The 19,543-nt window shown below is 40.4% G+C and overlaps 1 protein-coding gene across 3 annotated transcripts in view; it reads right to left on the reverse strand.

The window, feature by feature from the left end:
* Window positions 1–10,899: 10,899 nt before the first annotated feature.
* Window positions 10,900–19,543, reverse strand: part of LOC120103996 (molybdate-anion transporter-like) — a 37,346-nt gene continuing 28,702 nt past the window's right edge. Inside the window, exons 6-10 of one of the 3 annotated variants that reach the window (XR_005510145.1) lie at window positions 12,048–12,230; window positions 11,864–11,949; window positions 11,698–11,782; window positions 11,358–11,580; window positions 10,900–11,226 (exon numbers count right to left, since the gene is read on the reverse strand). Coding sequence is in view for 1 of the 3 variants with exons in the window: in XM_039122849.1 (XP_038978777.1) it covers window positions 11,446–11,580; window positions 11,698–11,782; window positions 11,864–11,949; window positions 12,048–12,230 (489 nt within the window). In the remaining 2 variants the exon portion in view is untranslated. Of the gene's footprint in view, window positions 11,581–11,697; window positions 11,783–11,863; window positions 11,966–12,047; window positions 12,231–19,543 lie in introns of all 3 variants that reach the window. The other 2 variants (XR_005510146.1, XM_039122849.1) reach the window with 2 other exon arrangements.

The following is a 19,543-nucleotide window of genomic DNA, read 5'->3' on the forward strand; positions in this document are numbered from 1 at the left end:
ATCTGAGTCTGCCTTCAGCACCGTTGGCAGGATTTTAGATGATTTCCATAGTAGCCTATCACCGAAATTGAGGCATTGATATGCACACAAGATTGGCTCCAAGATACCTTGCCTCATCTTGCAGGTTCAATTTGTAGAACATCTCTAACTTTATCATATACTAGTGCTTTAAAACTTTTCAATTTTAAATTTTATATATATATATATATATTTTAATTTGTAGATGACCCATCTTCTCATACTAATTATAAGGTTAAAGATTACGAAATAGCTATTGTTATTAGTACTAATGATTAGCTTATGTAGGTAATAATCATCTTCATTATTATGTTTATATTGTTAATAATATTGTAATTTTTATGCATAGTTAACTATATATCTATTATCTAAGTGAAAAAGAGATTTTTTTTTTGCAGCTATTTTCTATCAAGTCCAGACAGCATCGAGGCGCGACTTTGCAAACTGAAGGATAAGAGACTCCTATGTGATAAATATTTGGATTTGTATGTCTCTCCATATGGGGGCTTTGGCTATTGATATTAATCAAGATATATCTGTAGACTGTAGTTAGAACCGAGTGGTTTTATATTCTATAACTAGATCATCAGGAGATGTCATCTTGAATTATGACCCACCTGCTATTCTATCTGTGAACAGCATTGCAACCATGAAGGAATGGGCGGTCCATGCTTTAGATAGTATCATGTCCAAGATCTGCTAGTGATGCCGGCATGCAACCACAGCATCATATTCATAAAAGGGGCAAGTGTTCTAACACTGAAAAGTAGCATTTTATGGTTTACAATGTATGAGACATGAAATGTTGCATGTAGTATATCAAAATATATAGGTGGGGAATGGATCTTTATTTGGAGTGGGTTGCCTAGTTCTTTTTTTTTGTGTTGAAAACGGGCGTATCATACATAACGTGTATGGATACAGCTAAGAAAATTAAAAAGAAGTACATCATGGAGTGCACGGGGCAACTCTGCCTCCCCCACCTAGAGGTGGTCCCCTAAATAGTTGGCAACAAAAGAGGCCACCCAATTTGCGGCCCCGTTGGCCTCTCTAAACACGTGCTTCGCTTGAAGCACCACCCATCAATCAGCATTAAGTGGTCTGAAATGCAGTAAACAATAGTGCCAAGTTCCTAATGTTATATAATGTTGCTCGTATATTTTTTGAAAAATATCAAAAGGATTTGAGAGAATTAAGATCAAGTTTAACCATGGAGTGATTTGAATGCTACAACCTATTTGCTTTAGGGCTTTGTAACTGAAAATCCAATTGTGCATATTCACTTTATTTTGTGTTTTAAGTGCATCATGACAAGTTGAACTCTTTGAATATTTGACTTTACAAAAAGAGTGTTTTCAATAGAGTTAGAATCTGAGAACATCCTTTTTTCTTTAAATTTTTAAGGGAACTAAGAAAATCTTACATGGGATCATGGCAATCCTTATGCTTTATTAATTTATTAATTAATTTATTTATTGGGTTTGGGGGAAAACATTGCAAAAGTGGAAGCCGAAGAAGGGAAGTAGACTTGCATGGTGGTAAATTGAATTTGATGTTAGAAAAACTTAATTTCATATTTTATCCGAGCTTTAGAGTAGGCACCTCTAGATTGAACTGGCAATACTAAATTCATCATTGCCTGGCAAGTATAACAACAGCAGACATGACAGTATGGACAATACCATTTTAACTACATATTGCAGCTATCCAAGATTATAGTCAGGCTACGACTAACTTTAGTTGAACAAGCTTTAATGGATTGAGTGGTGCTAGGATGCTATTAAATTTAATTGGTTTGGTAAATTCGTTACACTTTGATAGTCCGTTGATGATCCGGACCCAAACAAACAGACCTAACCTGGACTAACATCAAATCCAAATTTTTTGAATTGGGATCGGGTTATACATGGAGCCGACCAGACCTGAATGACCTGTTAGGTCAAAAATTGTAGTCGTGGATCTGATCCGACGACCCATTTGCATCCCTAATCAAGGCTAAAGTCGCCCTTGGACTATCAATCGGAGTGTTTGTGTTAAATACCCTATCGGTAGGTCCAATTTTTAATGGAATCCTAGGTCTTAAAAGTGAGGGCTAGATATGCCAAAGTTAAGGTGAAAGGAATTTTGTTGAGGAAGAAAAAGCATAAAATGGCCAGGATTAAAGGATAATTGTTGATGGGAGGAGATTTTGAAAAGGAAAGAACATTCAAGAGGCCATTAGCTCCTCAGGAGGCAACTTTTTGCCACGAGAATTGGTCGAACTAAAGATCCCAAAAGTGGGTCCTAGTTAGCTAGGGACAATGACAATTTGAGTTCTTCTAGACCGAAGTCCTGAAGCCCGACCACTCATATAGAAAGGTTTTATCAAAAGAATGAAGGAAGAGAGAGAAAAGAGCATTAGAAAACTTAGATAAAAGGATGAGACCGAGAAAAAGGAAACTCGAGGGATTGTGTTGTGATAGGCATGGAGGATAACAAAAAAAGAAAAAAAAAAGAACAAGAGGAGAAGAAAAGCACATAATATTTATATGGTTTGGTCTATTGACCTATGTCCATGGGGAAAGACAAAGCAAAAGGTTCATTATAAAAAAAAAACTGAAGATTATGTTAGGATCCCTCGCACGCCGTAGAAAATTTCAGAAAAATTCAATGCACAGCGGAAAGGCATGCGTGTGATCCCGTTCATCGCATGAACTTATTTTAAAACATCGTTCGTAGATAGATTAGGATTAATTTCTTTTAAACCATTTTTAAATCATTAGGAAGATCAGATCTTCACCTTGTGTAAGTAGATGATCACCACAAATCTATTATTCGTAGATTTAATGGAGGTTCGATGAAAGCCGCACACGCGTCCGGCCTCTACAGGTATCCACATGAGGCAGTAGACCGATCTACGTCATTGAATCTTCCCGGGATGCTAGCTCTCTTGCAGAGAAGACTTTTGATGGCTGATATCCTCTCCTTTGAATCAACTCTTGATTGCCTTGAGAGGAGGAAGAAGAAGGAAGAGCCAAGGAAGAAGATCTAAAGGCCCTTTCGCAGCCTTTTCTTTTTTCCTTGCTTTGGAATCAAATGAAGGAATGAAGAGGCCACGCCAAAGCTTCCTTTTTCCCTTATTGCTTGCGGCTCAAAGGAGGAAGAAGGGAGGAGGGGTTCACGGCTGAAAGGAGAGAAAAAACACCACCAATCGGCAGCCCCTTTGAACCCCATTTTTGATGGCGTGTGGAATTTTAGGAGCTCATCTCTATCCCTTTTGAAATCAAAAGAGGAGGGGCGTACGCCCCTCCTTTTCTCCTCACGCATTCAGCCAAGGGAGGGGCATACGCCCCTCCCTCTTATCCCATTTGGTCAGCCCCCACTTAATCAAATTAAGTGGGGAGGGTTGGGTCCAATGCATGGGTCAATCCTATTCAAAATAGGATTAGTGCACCCATTTCAATGTCCACCAAATCCTAATCCAATTAGGATTCTATTGAACCATAACTCAATTGAACTCTTCAATCCTAATCCAATTAGGAGTCCTTGGTTTAATTAGATTAAAATTAATTAGGACTTAAGAACTCCTAATCTAATTAGGACTACTGAAATTTTAGTCCTGATCTAATTAGGACTTTAAAAATTCTACTCTAAGTAGGAATCTAATTTAATTTGAAATCCTAATCCAATTAGGACTCTAAGAATCCTACTCCAAGTAGGACTCGTGATCAAGTCCAATTAATTAAATTAAATTGTAATCCAATTGCAATTATTTCTTCTTCAACTCACTAACTCTTAGCGGGTTAACCAATTATCAATCAAATTGATTATTTGTGATTCCTAATCACAATTCAACCATCGGATCAGTCAATACCTCTAATATGTATGACCCCATAGGTTCTATTCTGTCTGGTAGTGAGATATATTACGATCTTTATCACAATATCATTAAAAACTTCTTTCAATAGGTTGGAACAATTCCAACTCAACTCACCAGGAATTATCGACCATCAAGATGGTCCCTATGAGTCTCACCATCCATTAGTGACATCTAGCAGCATGTAGTGGTTATCCAACAGAATGGAATGATGAACCTCTAGGTGTAGTTATCATATGATACAATTCTTCTATCGTAGATTCCTACAGACCGGAGGTCATGGATAACTCGTCAAACCTCGTCGTTTATCATATGTCTAGATTTATTCGACTTAAGTTCGAAAGTGAAAAACTCTTTCTCCACTGTATGTATTGCCCTGGCCAAGGTCTTACGAACTTAGTCTTATAAATCACAAAGGATCACTCCTCATCTATCAAGGTCGATAGATTTCATGTAGGTGCATACCCTACTCCTACAGTAAACCTACTGCAGCTAATCTACACTATAAGGATCCATATGACTAGAGATCATGTATATGTATAGTCAAACTACAATAACCTCACTGTGAGTAGCCGAAGCACCGCAGGTCAAAGGACCAGTCACACTACTGCAACATCAAGCAAGTCATTGACGAGTGGATAGACATCCAAGTAACTTCTTGTCTTGGTCATGCTCAGTACCCTTGTTCTCTAACAAGCACCTGCACTATTACTTCAGTGTCCCTATACTGTGGACTCGAGACTCGTCCATCCATAAAGAAAGCGATCTGTGCACTGATCTCATCGGATCAATCACCATCCTCGTGATGATCCATTGATCAGTAGCATTTAAAAATTAATCACCAATGATACATAGCTCAAATTCTCAACTCTTGAGAATATGTATCATCATCTTATTATTCTTGGATGATTCATAAATAATATAAACAATATATAAACAATATTATTATTCTTGAGAATATTATTATTGTTTATGTATATAAACAATATGAATGAAAAAGATGCCCATTTATTATTCAATAATAATAAAGTCAACTACAAAATTATGTCCCAGAATTAATAATGTGTCAGCCAGATTGGCTTCTAAGGCATACATCTAACAGATTATAGAGTACAAAATTTTCTCACCATCCCTAGCCTCCAATACACCCAATCTTTAGGATACTCAATTGCTATCTTTCCTTGGGATTATAAGAGATATGTATAATAGAGTAAGTTGATTTAGACTCGAACTGGCATTCCTACAATAATCAGGTTAGTCCAATAAATATAAAATAAAGCAAGTCGATTTGGATTCGAGTTGGTATCCTATAAATGATGTGGACTCGATCTTTGGGACTTGGAAACTCAAGAAATACTCAACAAATCTCCATCTTGACTTAAAGTTTGCCAAGTCAAAAATAGCAAAACTTTTCTCATTGTCTCTTCCACACTTGCCTCTAAGGGCATCAACCTCTACAAACACCAATAAAGTCTAAGCAATGCTTGAACTTGTCAATTGGAAGTGGCTTAGTCAATATATCAACTAGATTTTGATATGAGGAAGGTTCCTCACCCTCAACACTCTTAGTTATTGCAAGAGCATAAGCAATTATGTCAGTATATCATAAAGGTAGTCTAATCTGCCTCCACTCTCTAACAGTAGCAATATTGTACTATTGTTATTGTTGTGACACATCGTCCTATGTAGAATCTTGCATGTCTACTTTATTAGGCTGAGTTGAAGAGTTTCATAAAACTCTTTAGAGCTTCAACGTCAAGCTCTACTTGTTTAATGACACCACGGTCTATACCTATACTATCAACAAATTCCTTCTTCTAGTTTAATATCAAAAGTAACATCTCTACTAATAATAATTTTGGGTAACCTAAAATCATCTATACACCATATCTATATCCCTTCAACCCATATACAAAATCTAAGAATATGCATCTTTTGCCCTTGGTTCAAGTTCACCATCATTCACATGAACAAATGCAGGGCAACCAAATATTCTCAAACTAGAATAATTAACAAACTAACTGAATCATACCTCATGTGAAATCTTACACTTAATTGCGGTTTATGAAGACCAATTTATTAAATATAGTCTTGTATTAAGTATTTCAGCCTAGAAAATTTTGTCAAGTCTAACATTTGAGAGCATACATTGAGCTCTCTCCATAAGTGTCTTATTCATCCGTTCTGCAACATCATTCTGCCATGGTATTTTTCATACAACGTGGTGTCTCACTATACCTTCCTACTGAACTCATCAAATTCACTGGAATAGTACTCCAAGCCATTATCGATTCTCAATATTTTAATTTTCTTTCTGGTCTACTTCTCAACCAAGACTTTCCATTGTATGAATTTGACAAACTTTTCATCCTTGTATTTCAAAAAATATATCTAGATCTTTCTAAAATAATCATCAATGAACATTAGAAAATAACGATGTCCACTCAACGATGCAACTGGAGAGGGACCCCAGAGGTCTAAATAGATGTAATCCAATGTGCCCTTAGTATTATAAATACCGATACTAAACTTTTTTCTGCACTATTATCCGAATACCAATGTTCACAGAAGTCCAGTTTTCCTGTCTTCACACCATCAAAAAGGTCTTTTTTGGATAGAATCATTATCTCTCTCTTACTCATGTGCCCTACATGCATATGCCATAATGAGTCGCATCCATATTTGACAACCTTGATGATGAAGAAATTGTTGCAGTACTAGCTATTGTTTTACCCAATAAGTGATACAAGCTATTAACCAACTTTCCTTTCATCACTACAAAGGCTTCCTTAGAGACTTTCAGCAAATTATTTTCACCAATATATTTATACCCTTAAGAATCCAGAGGACCCCAGAAAATCAGATTTTTTTTCAATTTCGGAACATGCCAAGCTTCTAAGGTCCTCATAGTACCAACATACATCTCAATTCGAATTGTTTCAATACCAATAACCACAACTGATTTATTATCTCCCAACAGAACCTTTCCTTCCCTAGTCCGATGGGTAGAAAACTAGTCTCTATTAGGAGTCATATGAAAGAATAACTAGAATCAAGAATCCACTCTGTCTTAGAGCTACTAACACTGACTGACAAAACCTCACTACTAGTATCATCAAATTTTTCTATGCCATATTGTTATTAGCTTTAGACATAGGCTCTCTCTTTTCACCCTTTTTTCTCTCTAGATAAAGTTTTCTAATGTATCCTTATGACAGTGAAAACAATAGGTGTTTCTATATTTCGACTTTGATTTAGATTTGCTCCTACTACTAGAAACCTTTTTCTTGCTCCTACCTCTAGCAATCAAGACTTCTCCTTGATTCTCCACATAACACCTTTTTCTTCAACTCTTTAGATTGTAGATGTCTTTTACATCACTAATTAAAAGAGATTCTCCACCACCCAGCATGTAATCAACGAAATTCTCATAAGAGGGTGGTAGTGAGCACAATAAACTAAGGGTCTAATTTTCATCATCAATTAGAATACTAATATTTCTTAAATCCAAAATAGCTTTATTGAATTCATCTATATAATCTTTTATGGGCGTACCTTCTTTTATGTGCAAGTGGTAGAGTCGATGCTTCAAGTATAATTTATTTGTGAGTGACTTGGTCATATACATACTCTCCAATTTTAACCATAGTTCAGCCATTATCTTTTCCTTAACAACTTCTCTAACTACCTCGTCTACCAAGCATAATTAAATTATATTGTGTGCCTTCGCCAACAGCTCCTTTTTATCTCCATCGGATATGCTATCTGGTAACTTCTCCTTCCCTTCTAATATCTTTCATAACTCTTGTTCCACCAAAAGGGCTCGCATCTTAATCTACTAGATATTGAAATTGTTCACACCATTGACTATTCAATTTTGAATTTTGAAACCATCATTGCAAAACTTCAATCGAAAAGGCCAAGGTTCTAATAGCACTTATTGCAACAAGCAGAAAGAATAACAAAATAAAAAAGAAAAAGATAGAAGAACAAGAGAAGAACAAAATAGGTAATATTTATGTGGTTCGGTTAACTGGCCTCATCCATAGGGAGAGACGATGCAAAAGGTTCACTATAAAAAAAAATAGAGATTATAGAGTACAAAATTTTCTCACAAACCCTATCTCTAAATGCACTCAATCTCTAGAGACGTATATAATAGAGTAAGATAACCTAAACTCGAACTAATAATCCTACAATAATCAAGCGAGTTCACTATATATAAAATAGAGTAAGATGATTTTGACTCGAATTGGTGCCCTAAATCAATTTGGACTCGATCTCTAGGACTTGTAAACTCAAGACATAGTCAACATCATGGATGAGTACTTGTAGGTTCACTTGTTTGAGAATAAAAGAGCAAGAAAGGTTATCCTGCCATTGTTGGGCAATAGTTCAGAAGGAAGTTTCAGGATCCATGGTGGTCAGTAGTTTGTGAGAAGACAGGGATGGTGATTGGGATTAGAGGGCTGAAGGTTATGATGAAGAAAAAGGCTAAAGAAGATGGTTGATTTATAGCCAGATAATGCACCATACCGAGGCATGATCCAAAGGGATTCTTTTTTATTATGAGATCTTCAAAGATCGGGTTATGGTAGTTTTGAGAGGTAGCTTATATAACGAGGGCACAGATATGCTCGATACATCCCATCACCTTTTCATCCATGTAGAGGCCAGAATAGGATAATGATGGAAAAACCAAGAGCCAATTAGCACTTTCAAATTGATAGGTCACCTAGAGGCTGAAGCCCTGGTGCCCTCCGCTCAACAAACCGAGTAAGCTTAGGAAGGGTTGTAGAACCTATGTAATGCTATGAAGGCCGAATAAGGACAGCATCAGTCTAGACATAACCATTAGAGATAGATCGAATAAGATCTAGACATACTGAGTTTAAGGTCGAGGAGGTACAGTGATCTATGGGTTTCTCCTATTGGCCTTACAAGAAGATTGTGATACGGTACGAAACTTGATAGTTGTCAGAATATAGAGAGCGGAGAATGTTTAGCAGTAGATACTGAAACTATTAGAAAAGTGGACACGGACATGTGTTAGCACTGTAGGTGGACAGTTACCAAGCCGATTATAATACGATATAGAAATAGTGATATGTAACTGGAAAAGAAAAAATGTTTGGCCAATCAAATACTTATCTTTGTCCTTATCTTTACTTTTAATTTATCATTATATTTATCTTTAATTTTCTTATTTAAGTTACCTTGTTTAACTCTAGTTTATCCATAGTTACTAATGCAAAATCATAGCCCCGCTGCATCCCACCTCTTCTTCTTTAGGGCAAATGGTATCATGCACGATAGTGAAGATCCTTGAAAGTTAAGGCACCAGAACTACTACCGACACTTCACTTTATTTTCCTTTTGGTTATCAACACTAGTGTCACTACTGTTGAGAGAGGAGATATCCTAAGAATTGCAAGGATGAAGGTAGTGAATGGGAAACAAAAGGAAAAGGCTGGAGAACCTACTGAAGGATCTAAGCCAAAGGAGGACGGGCATCAGCCACTAGCCTTGACTTCAGAAAAGAGGAAAGGGAGATTTAGCGAAGGATGTAGCCTTCAGCAAGGAGGGAGGTGCTCTGGTGAAGAAAGAGGAAGAGGGCTCTGAAGGTGCTTGCTCGCTCACTTTGGACACTCCCAATGGAAGCACACAAAATGGAAGAGACGGTAGCCTCTTCGCCTTATATCGAAGCCTTAGATGGCTTGAATTAGTCTAATCGTTCAAAGGCTCATTCTGATTTACTCCATGTGTCACTTAGACATTCAGCCTGGGGCGATCACCCGGATCAGCATTATTAAAATTATTAATATGAAAATCCCGCCACTAATGATAATGCCTTGGGAAGATTAGAAGACGTCACACAATCATAAATGCAATCTTCGGAACCTTCTTGGGAGGTTTGGTCAGCTCGACAACTGTAATAACTATTTTGCTATTTTGCTAGAGCCCTAAAGTCAACTCATTCTTGGAAGTGGGGGGAAGTGATATGGTTGAAATCGACTATAGCTGAGGTTGTAGACTGGCCAATGAGAGTTTGCTATGCAGCATATCATAAGGGTGCATGCACAATCATTCAAATTTTAAACTCTTCTTTAGTTGGTGATAGTTCGGCCTACAATCATATGCAGTATCCTTATGCGCGCGATGTGCAAGCAATCCGCACAAGTGTGATGCTCGAATGTGATGCTTAAGCGAGATGTGCGGGTTGTTACCAAACGACCACCACATATACCCGATTTGCTTGGTGATGGATATAGACTCTTGTCTATATAAAGCACACTCCAAGAGATCCTTAGTTAAGTTCTCTTGACTCCATTATCTTGATGCTATTTTGCCATTTCCAAACCCCTAGACCAGCATCATCGAGGGTCCCTCATCGGACACTTTCCGTCAAGTGGGGTATGATGAAATAATAAATATCAGAATAGCTGATATAGTTATTATTCAATAATGGATCAGGTCCGCTTACTTTTTATTAATTCATAATTTTATGGTGGATTTGATAAAAACACTATAAGGTTACATCAATTCTTTTTTAATGGCATATTTAGGATGGCTTCCACTTCCACTTTCCCAGAATGACAAAAACCTGAATCACGTTCAAATTTCCTTATTTTCCTTTCTTTTTTTATCCCGGGTAGTCCTGTGAGAAAAATTACCTAATATACTCACACGAGGAATCAAAATCACGATATCACGCCGCCCTTCAGCCAATGAAGAAATACTCATGATATTACTTTCTATCATAGTTGCCCGAGTCAAATACCGGTTCATATCAGTTTATATTTAATGAACCAGGACCACCATTGTAATTCGAGTTTTTCTGTCGATTTCAATAAGAATGATAGGTTCTTATGTTTGAATAATAAGATAAAACAATTTCTAGTAACTGATGCATTCTTTCTACCAAAGCAACCACTTCAATAACAAAGTGTGCTGCTTCAGGTCTCTCTCATGCAGGTTATAGAAAACAAATGGGGGCAATTGGATAGTAATTTGGCTTGTAATCCTTACAAAACTGCATGTTTCGCTATCAGCTGAATATTTGAAGCATCTGGGAAAGTAGTAGCAAGCACTAAGTTATTTTTTGTCTTCATGGTAAAGAATTTCAAACCTTGTTATAATTGTCACGAAAACATTGTATTGTCATTCCATACAGAACTATGCGCAGACATAAACTTGATCTGCCCCTGTGAAACAAGGATAGGTGTATGTTATGTGTAACGCCAGAGCTCCACCAACTCTGCCGTTTATATATCATCTCGTGGGTACTCTTTCATATAGGTTTCCATCATCTTTTACGGCCACATAATCATCACTCTTTTGGACGCCTTTGTCTGTGCTAGTTAGTGTCAGTATCAGTAAAGTTTAGAAGCAGTTAAATCTCGCAATCTTAGCAATGCTCATTGAAGCCTATAACCTGCCCCATGACAGGATGCTGCTGCAAAAACCACTGAACTGAGAGTACCTTGGACTCCAAACAGCGTGATGCTAGCAGGGGGGACAATCTGCATGCAGCCCATCCACCCTTTCCCGTGTCAAATCCAATCATGTGCTTAAGGTTTATGCCAATTGGGGCGTGGTTGTTTTCTCCACAATGTCAGTAAATGAATGCAACCAGCAGCAGCCAACAGCCCAAGCGCTGCAAGCGCCATAATCATGGCATTTGCAAGGTTCTGACGATAACCGCCCTACAGTCAACATAATTTCTTGCATTATCATATCTATAAAGCTTTCAATCAAGATATAATGATGCTTCCACAATCTAAACCAAGGTTTCTAAAGAGGTGAGAGATAATGGAACAAACTTGTATCAGAGCTAAGAGAACTGCTGCACTTGCTGGTGCCAAGGAGAAGCTTATCATGCCCCCTCGCAGTTCATTTGGGACGTACCTGCTCAAGTGGCAGAAAGAGATTTACCAATGAAACATTTAAATGGAAACTGAATAGGTGAGAAAGTAAGTATTGGCTCACATTGTCCTCAATCTTGCAAGTGAAGGTAAAATGAAGCCAACACAAGCATGGTAGACACAGAACAGCATTACCAGAACACCAATCTCCTGTTGACAGTAAATACTAAAAAATATCAAGTCTGTTATAGAATCAGACAGAACTTTGAGCTTGGTTATATATTGGTTCCAGGTTTAACTTGCAGTACCTGATAATCATAAGATACAATTAACAAAGATAAACCAGCGACAACATATGCAGCTGTGAGGTATTCTTCATTGTGGAGCCATGATATCCCACCAAAGAACCACGGAAAAGCAGTGCTGCCAAGCATTCTTGAGCCAATGAAACATGGGTACAATCGAGATAAATGAACCTCCCTCCCATCTGCCTGAAATAAAGAAAAGAAAAAAGAACGGAGTTCAGTTTATAAAATCAAACCTACATGCATATGGACAGGCTAATAATTCTTCAAATGACTGCTCATGATGTAATTTTTCTTAATTGTTCATTCCAATATTATGCAATCAAGTAACATGTCAAGCAGGTTGCTAGAAAATATTGTGTCACAGATAACATGAATTTCAATAAAATCTACAAGTGGGATGTCTTTTGGTTACTTATCTTCCTATGTGACTTGTTCAATTACATGGAATGTTGGAATACAGCACCAAGCTTCTAAAATGGATTTTTAAAGAAAATTTTCTGTTGATCTATATCACTGGAACTTTTAATCTTACAAAATTTAACATCTTCAAATGATTTAATTAGACAATCTATAATCCTGACAAGTGAACAATATGTTTCAGTATATTCTGGGAAAAATCCTAATCTGGATGCTTTATTTTGGTTACTTGTGATAAATGCACTGGAGTGAAGATGCGTTAGGTCTAAACTGATGGATCTTATCAACTATGTCAAGACTTCAACAACAAACATAGTGAAAGATGGTACGGCAGCCCCTAATGTTGTTGCTATAAAACATTCCTCTAGACAATTGCCAGTTCTGAACTAGTTCATATAGTTAACCAGTACTCCGTAAACTATCAGAAATGGCATTCTTGCATCATATCCATCTTGAGCAAGTTGTACCACAAATCTAAAAATGGTCACTGGTATAAAATTAAAAGAAACCTATACTAAAATGATGGGATCAACGGACCTCGACGAGTTCGGAGGCCGAACCCACGTTATCTCGCGACCATCGATCACGTTCCCCACGAAGATGCCGAAGTCGCAGGGAGTCTGGTAAAGGAAGAGAAAAAGTCAGCCACTTGCAGTTCTGGTGCGAAGGAGAAGGAGGGAATGAAAGCCATGCACGAGGCTACAACATCGGAAGTGAGAAACAGTCTTCCGAAATGACATCCGGCTTTTCTGCACGTCAGTTATCAAGAGGTCACCCATGGGAAATAAATGAGGGCGTGAGAGGATAGCTGGGGGGGTGTGGTATTATCTCGTCTATTAGCTTTCATTGGGGTTACTCTCACCCGAAGTAGAGTGTTTTCTACTTGCATGCATCGGGTTGCTCACCCCCAGGAAGTAGAGTTTGTTACCTCGTTTTCTTTACTTTCGAAGTCTATTTAAATATTAAGATCTCTTCCTTTCTCTTCTATACGACTTCTCTTCTTGATCTGGGACGTGAAGAAGAGCTGGGTCTTATCAACTGGTATCAGAGCCGGCTATGTCGAATAAAGAAAGGATCAAGCGTCTGGAAGTCGAGGTGAACACCATGCAAGAAGAGCTGCACGGCTTGGAAGCACGGATGGATGGGCGTCTCACTGAGGTCCTGGAGGCTATCCGACATCTCCAAATTTCAGTGCAGTCCCCTCCGCCGTTTGAACCAACGGAATCATTACCACCATCACCACGAGAAGGAGCCCTTGGGCGAACGGAGGACATCGTGGGGGTCCAACGCCATCCCAGAATGGACTTCCCACGGTTTACTGGTAATGACCCGATTGTTTGGCTCGATCGAGCTGAGCAGTACTTCGATGGCCAAGAATTACCCGCTAACCGGCGGGTAATCACCACTTCATTCTACTTGGACGAGGAAGCCAACCACATGTGGCAGTGGTTACGGCGAACGTACCAAGACGAGGGAGCTGTAATCGCTTGGAGGGTGTTAGAACGGGAACTTCTGGCCCGGTTTGGACCCAATGAGTACATTAACTTCAACGAGAAGCTATCACGACTACAGCAACATGGAACTGTGAGGGAGTATCAACAGGAGTTCGAAAAACTAGCCAACCGAGTCCGGGGATGGCCGCCAGACGCACTCATTGGCACTTTCGTCGAAGGACTCAAGGAGGAGATCGCGAAGGAGGTGCGTATGCGGAGACCTCACTCCTTGCGCGAAGCAGTCACGATTGCCCGGATGTGGGAGGAGAGGCTGGAGCAGAAGCGGAAGGCATTTCGTGGCGTGGCATCCCGAGTGACTAGTGTTCCGAGAACCCAGAGCCCATCCACTACTGCACCGCGGCTGCAGGCTCCGACACCGATCCGACGCATCACCTGGGAGGAGATGCAACAGCGCCGGGAATGTGGACTTTGTTTTAAATGTAATTAGAAGTTCTCCCCAGGACACCGGTGCAAGACCCCTCAGGCTTATGTAATCGAAGCTGATCGCTTGGAAGATGCAGAAGGATCTAAAGACGGCGACATCGAGCATTACGACGAAGACACGACGGGAGAAGAGGCGCAACCAGTGATCTCTTTCCATGCTCTCTCGAGATGGAATGGGCCGCGGACGATGCGGGTGGCGGCATGCATCCAAGGGCATCCATTGACAGTCTTGATTGACAGCGGTTCCACCCACAACTTCGTGAGTGGTACTCCAGCTGCCCATAGACGCCACCGTCAAGTTTGGAGTCCGAGTAGCAAACGGAGAGGTCCTACAATGCCAGGAGATATTCCAGTCGGTGGAGCTGGAGCTGCAAGGGAAGCGATTCCTGGTAGACTTCTATACACTGCCGCTTGTAGGGTTGGATGCCGTTCTAGGCATACAGTGGCTAGAGAAACTTGGGCTTGTGCTCTGCGACTGGAAGCACATGACCATGACATTCTGGTGGAACGGCCAAGAGTGTGGGCTTTCCGAGCAACCGGCGAGACCTACCCGAGCCGTAGACTTCTGGAAAATGCAGAAGGAGATCAAGGGGAGTAGCCAACTCTTTGCGATCATAGTCCGAGGCACCGAAGAGCAGCAACCAAAGGCAGTGCAAAAGGAGTGGCCCACGGACCTCCAACAGTTGATGAAGAGGTACTCTCCACTCTTTGAGGCACCCAGAGGATTACCTCCGGAGCGACCTTATGTCCATCGGATTCCTCTACAAGAAGGAACTTCGGCAATCAATGTTCGGCCCTACCGATATGCATATTACCAGAAGAATGAAATCGAGCGCCAAGTAACTGAGATGCTAGAGGCCGGGATTATCCGGGAGAGTCAGAGTCATTTCTCCTCTCCCGTCCTGTTAGTGAAGAAAAAAGACGGCACATGAAGATTTTGCACAGATTATAGAGCTCTCAATGCGGTCACCATTAAAGATAGGTTTCCGATCCCCACTGTCGATGATATGTTGGATGAATTGCACAAAGCCTGTTATTTCTCTAAGTTGGATCTTAAGGCCGGATACCACCAACTCAGAGTTCACCCAGATGATGTTCATAAAACAGCTTTCCGCACACACAACGGACATTTTGAGTATTTGGTGATGCCCTTTGGACTGTGTAACGCCCCATCAACTTTTCAGGCGGCCATGAATTCCATCTCCAAGAGTTACCTGCATAAGTTCATCTTGGTCTTCTTTGATGATATCCTGGTATACAACGCTACTTGGGAGCTTCACTTTTCCCATCTCAGCACCACACTAAGGATTTTGGCCGACTATTGCTTCTATTTACAACCCTCAAAATGCCACTTTGGACAACAAGAAGTGGAGTATCTTGGTCATATCATATCTGCTGCTGGGGTACAGGTTGATGCCACCAAGATACAAGCCATGAAAGAATGGCCGCGACCCACCACCATGACAGAACTAAGGGGATTTTTGCGGTTAATCGGATACTACCGAAAATTCGTTAAAAGCTATGGGGTCATCGTGGCCCCTTGACGACATTGCTAAGAAAAGGACAGTTTCAATGGAATCCACAGGCTGAGCAAGCGTTCCATCTTCTTAAGCAAGCAATGATGACCACCCCCGTGCTTGCCATTCCTAACTTCTCAGAGACCTTCGTGATCGAAACAGATGCTTCAGACAAAGGCATTGGCGTTGTGCTAACACAAGGAGGGAAACCAGTTGCTTATATGAGTAAGGCGTTGGGTATAACAAAGAAAGGATGGTCGACTTATGCTAAGGAAATGTTGGCGATAATGGAAGCGGTGCGGATGTGGCAGCCATATTTGCTGGGAAAGAAGTTTCAGATACGAACTGACCAGAAGAGTTTAAGGTATTTTCTAGAGCAGCGAGTGAGCACACCGGAGCAACAAAAATGGGTCGCCAAACTATTGGGATACGAGTACGAAATAGCTTACAAACCTGAGAAGGACAATTCGGCTGCCGATGCTTTATCTCGACTACCCGAAGAGATTGCACTCCATGCCCTCAGCCGCCCCGTATTCAACATCTGGGAGGAGATAAGGGCTGCTAATCAGGAAGATCCCTATCTGCAGCAAAAAATTCAACAACTCGAAGCTACACGCGACTACATGAAGAACTATCAGTTCAGAAGGGGAATTTTATATTATAACGATCGGGTCTTGATTCCTCCCAGTTCACCGTTGGGTGTGAAGTTAATGGAGGAATTCCATAATACAAAAATTGGAGGACACTCAAGAACGCTAAGGACCTACAAACGGATTTCTCAGGCCTTCCATTGGGAGTCGATGAAGAAAGATATCCAAAAATTTGTAGCCGAGTGCATGGTCTGCCAACAGCATAAATATGAAACTCAAGTTCCGGCCGAGCTACTCCAACCTTTGCCGGTGCCAACCCAGGTGTGGGAGGACATCTCCATGGATTTCATCGAAGGATTACTTTTGCCCAGATAGACAACCCAAGAGGGGGGGGGTGAATTGGGTTTTAAAATAATTTAGCTATTTAAAACGTTGTGGATGACTAATTAAAACTATTGCAAGTTGTTTAATTAATTGCTATGTGCTGTAAGTGATATGAGAGTAAGAGAAAGAGAGACAATCAATCACAAACACCAAGTTTTATAGTGGTTCGGAGCTAACCCTTGCTCCTACGTCCACTCCCCAAGTCTCACTTGGGAATTCACTATAACCCCTTGGATTACAGCCGGTTGTTTTCCAAGCTCACAACCAAACTTGTTGTTTTACGAGCTCACAACGAACTCGGTCGGTTTTTCCTGGCTCATCGACTAGAACCGCCCCGATTGTTTTCCTGGGATCACAATCGAACCCTTACACACGTTGGTTTTACACTCGGCTCACCAACCAACCTCAATACCCTTGATTCAATCCCCCGATTGAACCAAGTAAAGACCAGGTGAAAATAAAAGGTACAAACAGAAAACACAGCTTCTCAAAAAGCAGATAAATAACAATATAAACAGAAGAAAAGTTAGAAGCCCTCAAACACGTTTGAGTTGGAGTTGAGTGGGGCTTCTCGAACTTCGGGTCTCCTCTTGAATGTGTGGTCGACTTGAATGCAGGAGGAGGCTTCTTTAATTGCTGGGAAGAGGAAGTTGGATGAAGTTAATGCCGCTCTTCCCTCTTTTCGTTGAAGAACAGGTTGCAGAGATTGAATGCTTGATTACTTTGAGTGGAATAGTTGTTCTCTACTTTGCTACAGTCCTCTGTGGCTATTTAAACCAACTCCCACGGAAACTAGCCGTTAGAGACCTTTTTCTGCCCGTTCTGCACACTCTGCACAGCCTGACAATATGTCCGTTGGTGGGTTGGAGTCGACTCGCGCGATCAGGAGTCGACTCGGCTGTAGCGGGAGTCGACTCATGTTTTTCTGGAGTCGACTCGGCAACTGTTTCGGATTTGAATTAAAGTAGCCTCTTCGACTGGGAGTCGACTCGTCTTGACCCGGAGTCGACTCGCCAACTTCTGGAGCTGACTTGGCATTTTCGGAGTCGGCTCATCCCATGAAGTCCACGGAGCCAATTTTCAACTTGGCCAACTCGAGTCGACTCGACTGTCCTAGGAGTCGACTCGGCGCTCAGAGCCCGAACTTCCGATCTTCTGTCTTTTGGCTCGTCCAATCTTGGAGTCGACTCGAACTTCCCCGGAGTCGACTCGGCTCTCAGTTTCCGAAACTAAGTCTTCTGCCCTTTTGGTGTACCGCTGCCTTGGAGTCGACTCGAGCTTTCTAGGAGTCGACTCGGCTCTCAGACACAGCAGATTGGTCTTCTGTCTTCTTTGGGGTCGCGGTGTCTAGGAGTCGACTCGCGTATTGCGGGAGTCGACTCGAATCTCAGAGTCCGAAAAACGTTCTCTGACTTTTTCCTTGTGTTCCTCTGAGAGTCGACTCTCACTTTCTTTGGAGTCGACTTGCCAACCATCGGAGTCGACTCGCGTTCCACTGGAGTCGACTCGAATCTCAGACCCGAAAACTGCTCTCTGACTTTTCTGCCTGTGACTCCTAGGAGTCCACTCATACTACCCTGGAGTCGACTCGGTGAATATCGGAGTCGACTCGCGCACTTCAGGAGTCGACTCGCTGACAGGTTTTGAGTTGATGCTTTCTGTTCGTCTGTCTGTTCTCAGTCGGAGTCGACTCGTACTGATCCGGAGTCGACTCGAGCTCGTGCCAGTGAACTTGATACGCTTGGAGTCGACTCGTGATACTCTGGAGTCGACTCGAGTCTCAGACTTTGGTTCAAGCTGACTTCTTAACTTATCCAAAATATTATGAACCAAGTCTAGAGACACTTAGACAAGATTTTCACTGAAACACTTAATTGAATTCATTAGTAAACAAGAGATATACTCAAATACTTTGAGCTCATCAAAATCAAATAGGGTTTTAATCAATCACTCCACAATCTCCCCCTTTTTGATGATGACAAAACATTGAGTATATGTAAAGTGAATTGCTCTATAAACAAGGAAGTAAAATCCATAAATGAATTCAGATGTCTGGTAATTTAATTTATCCAAGTTTGAAAGGTGTGAACAATAAATTTCAGAGTTAAAGCTCCCCCTTTCATTTGGAATTATATAAGCCTTCATATCATGCAATCAATTGTTTGGCTTATATATCTTTAATGATTTAGCTTGCTTAAAATTCAGATTCTCCCCCTCAACATATGCAATCTACTTTGTTTTGATTCTAAGAATTTTTGACTTTTAAATTTTTGGTTTTTAGAGGGAAAATCTGTCAATTTGTTCTTGAGTAGGATTCAGTTAATCTCCGAATATCCCTTGAATAGATTCTGGAGATTACTCCATTATGAGCCCCAAAAGAGAGATAATGAGCCTCGAGGTACCAAATCCACTTAGAACAAATTTTTGTGTGTTTTAAAAGTTTTTCTTTTTTTTATTGATTTTCATTGATTCCTTTTACATATTTTATACATATTTCTCCCCCTTTTTGTCATCGTATCAAAAAGGAGGTAAGCACACACAATCAATCATAGATCAAATGGCACAGAATTGAAGAAGATATGGCTACTCATTGTATTGATTTGTATGTAAATACATTTGAGAATACAATAAGTAAAGCAAAAACAATACAT

This window comes from Phoenix dactylifera, unplaced genomic scaffold (assembly GCF_009389715.1).
Source record: "Phoenix dactylifera cultivar Barhee BC4 unplaced genomic scaffold, palm_55x_up_171113_PBpolish2nd_filt_p 001818F, whole genome shotgun sequence".
Lineage (NCBI taxonomy): Eukaryota > Viridiplantae > Streptophyta > Magnoliopsida > Arecales > Arecaceae > Phoenix > Phoenix dactylifera.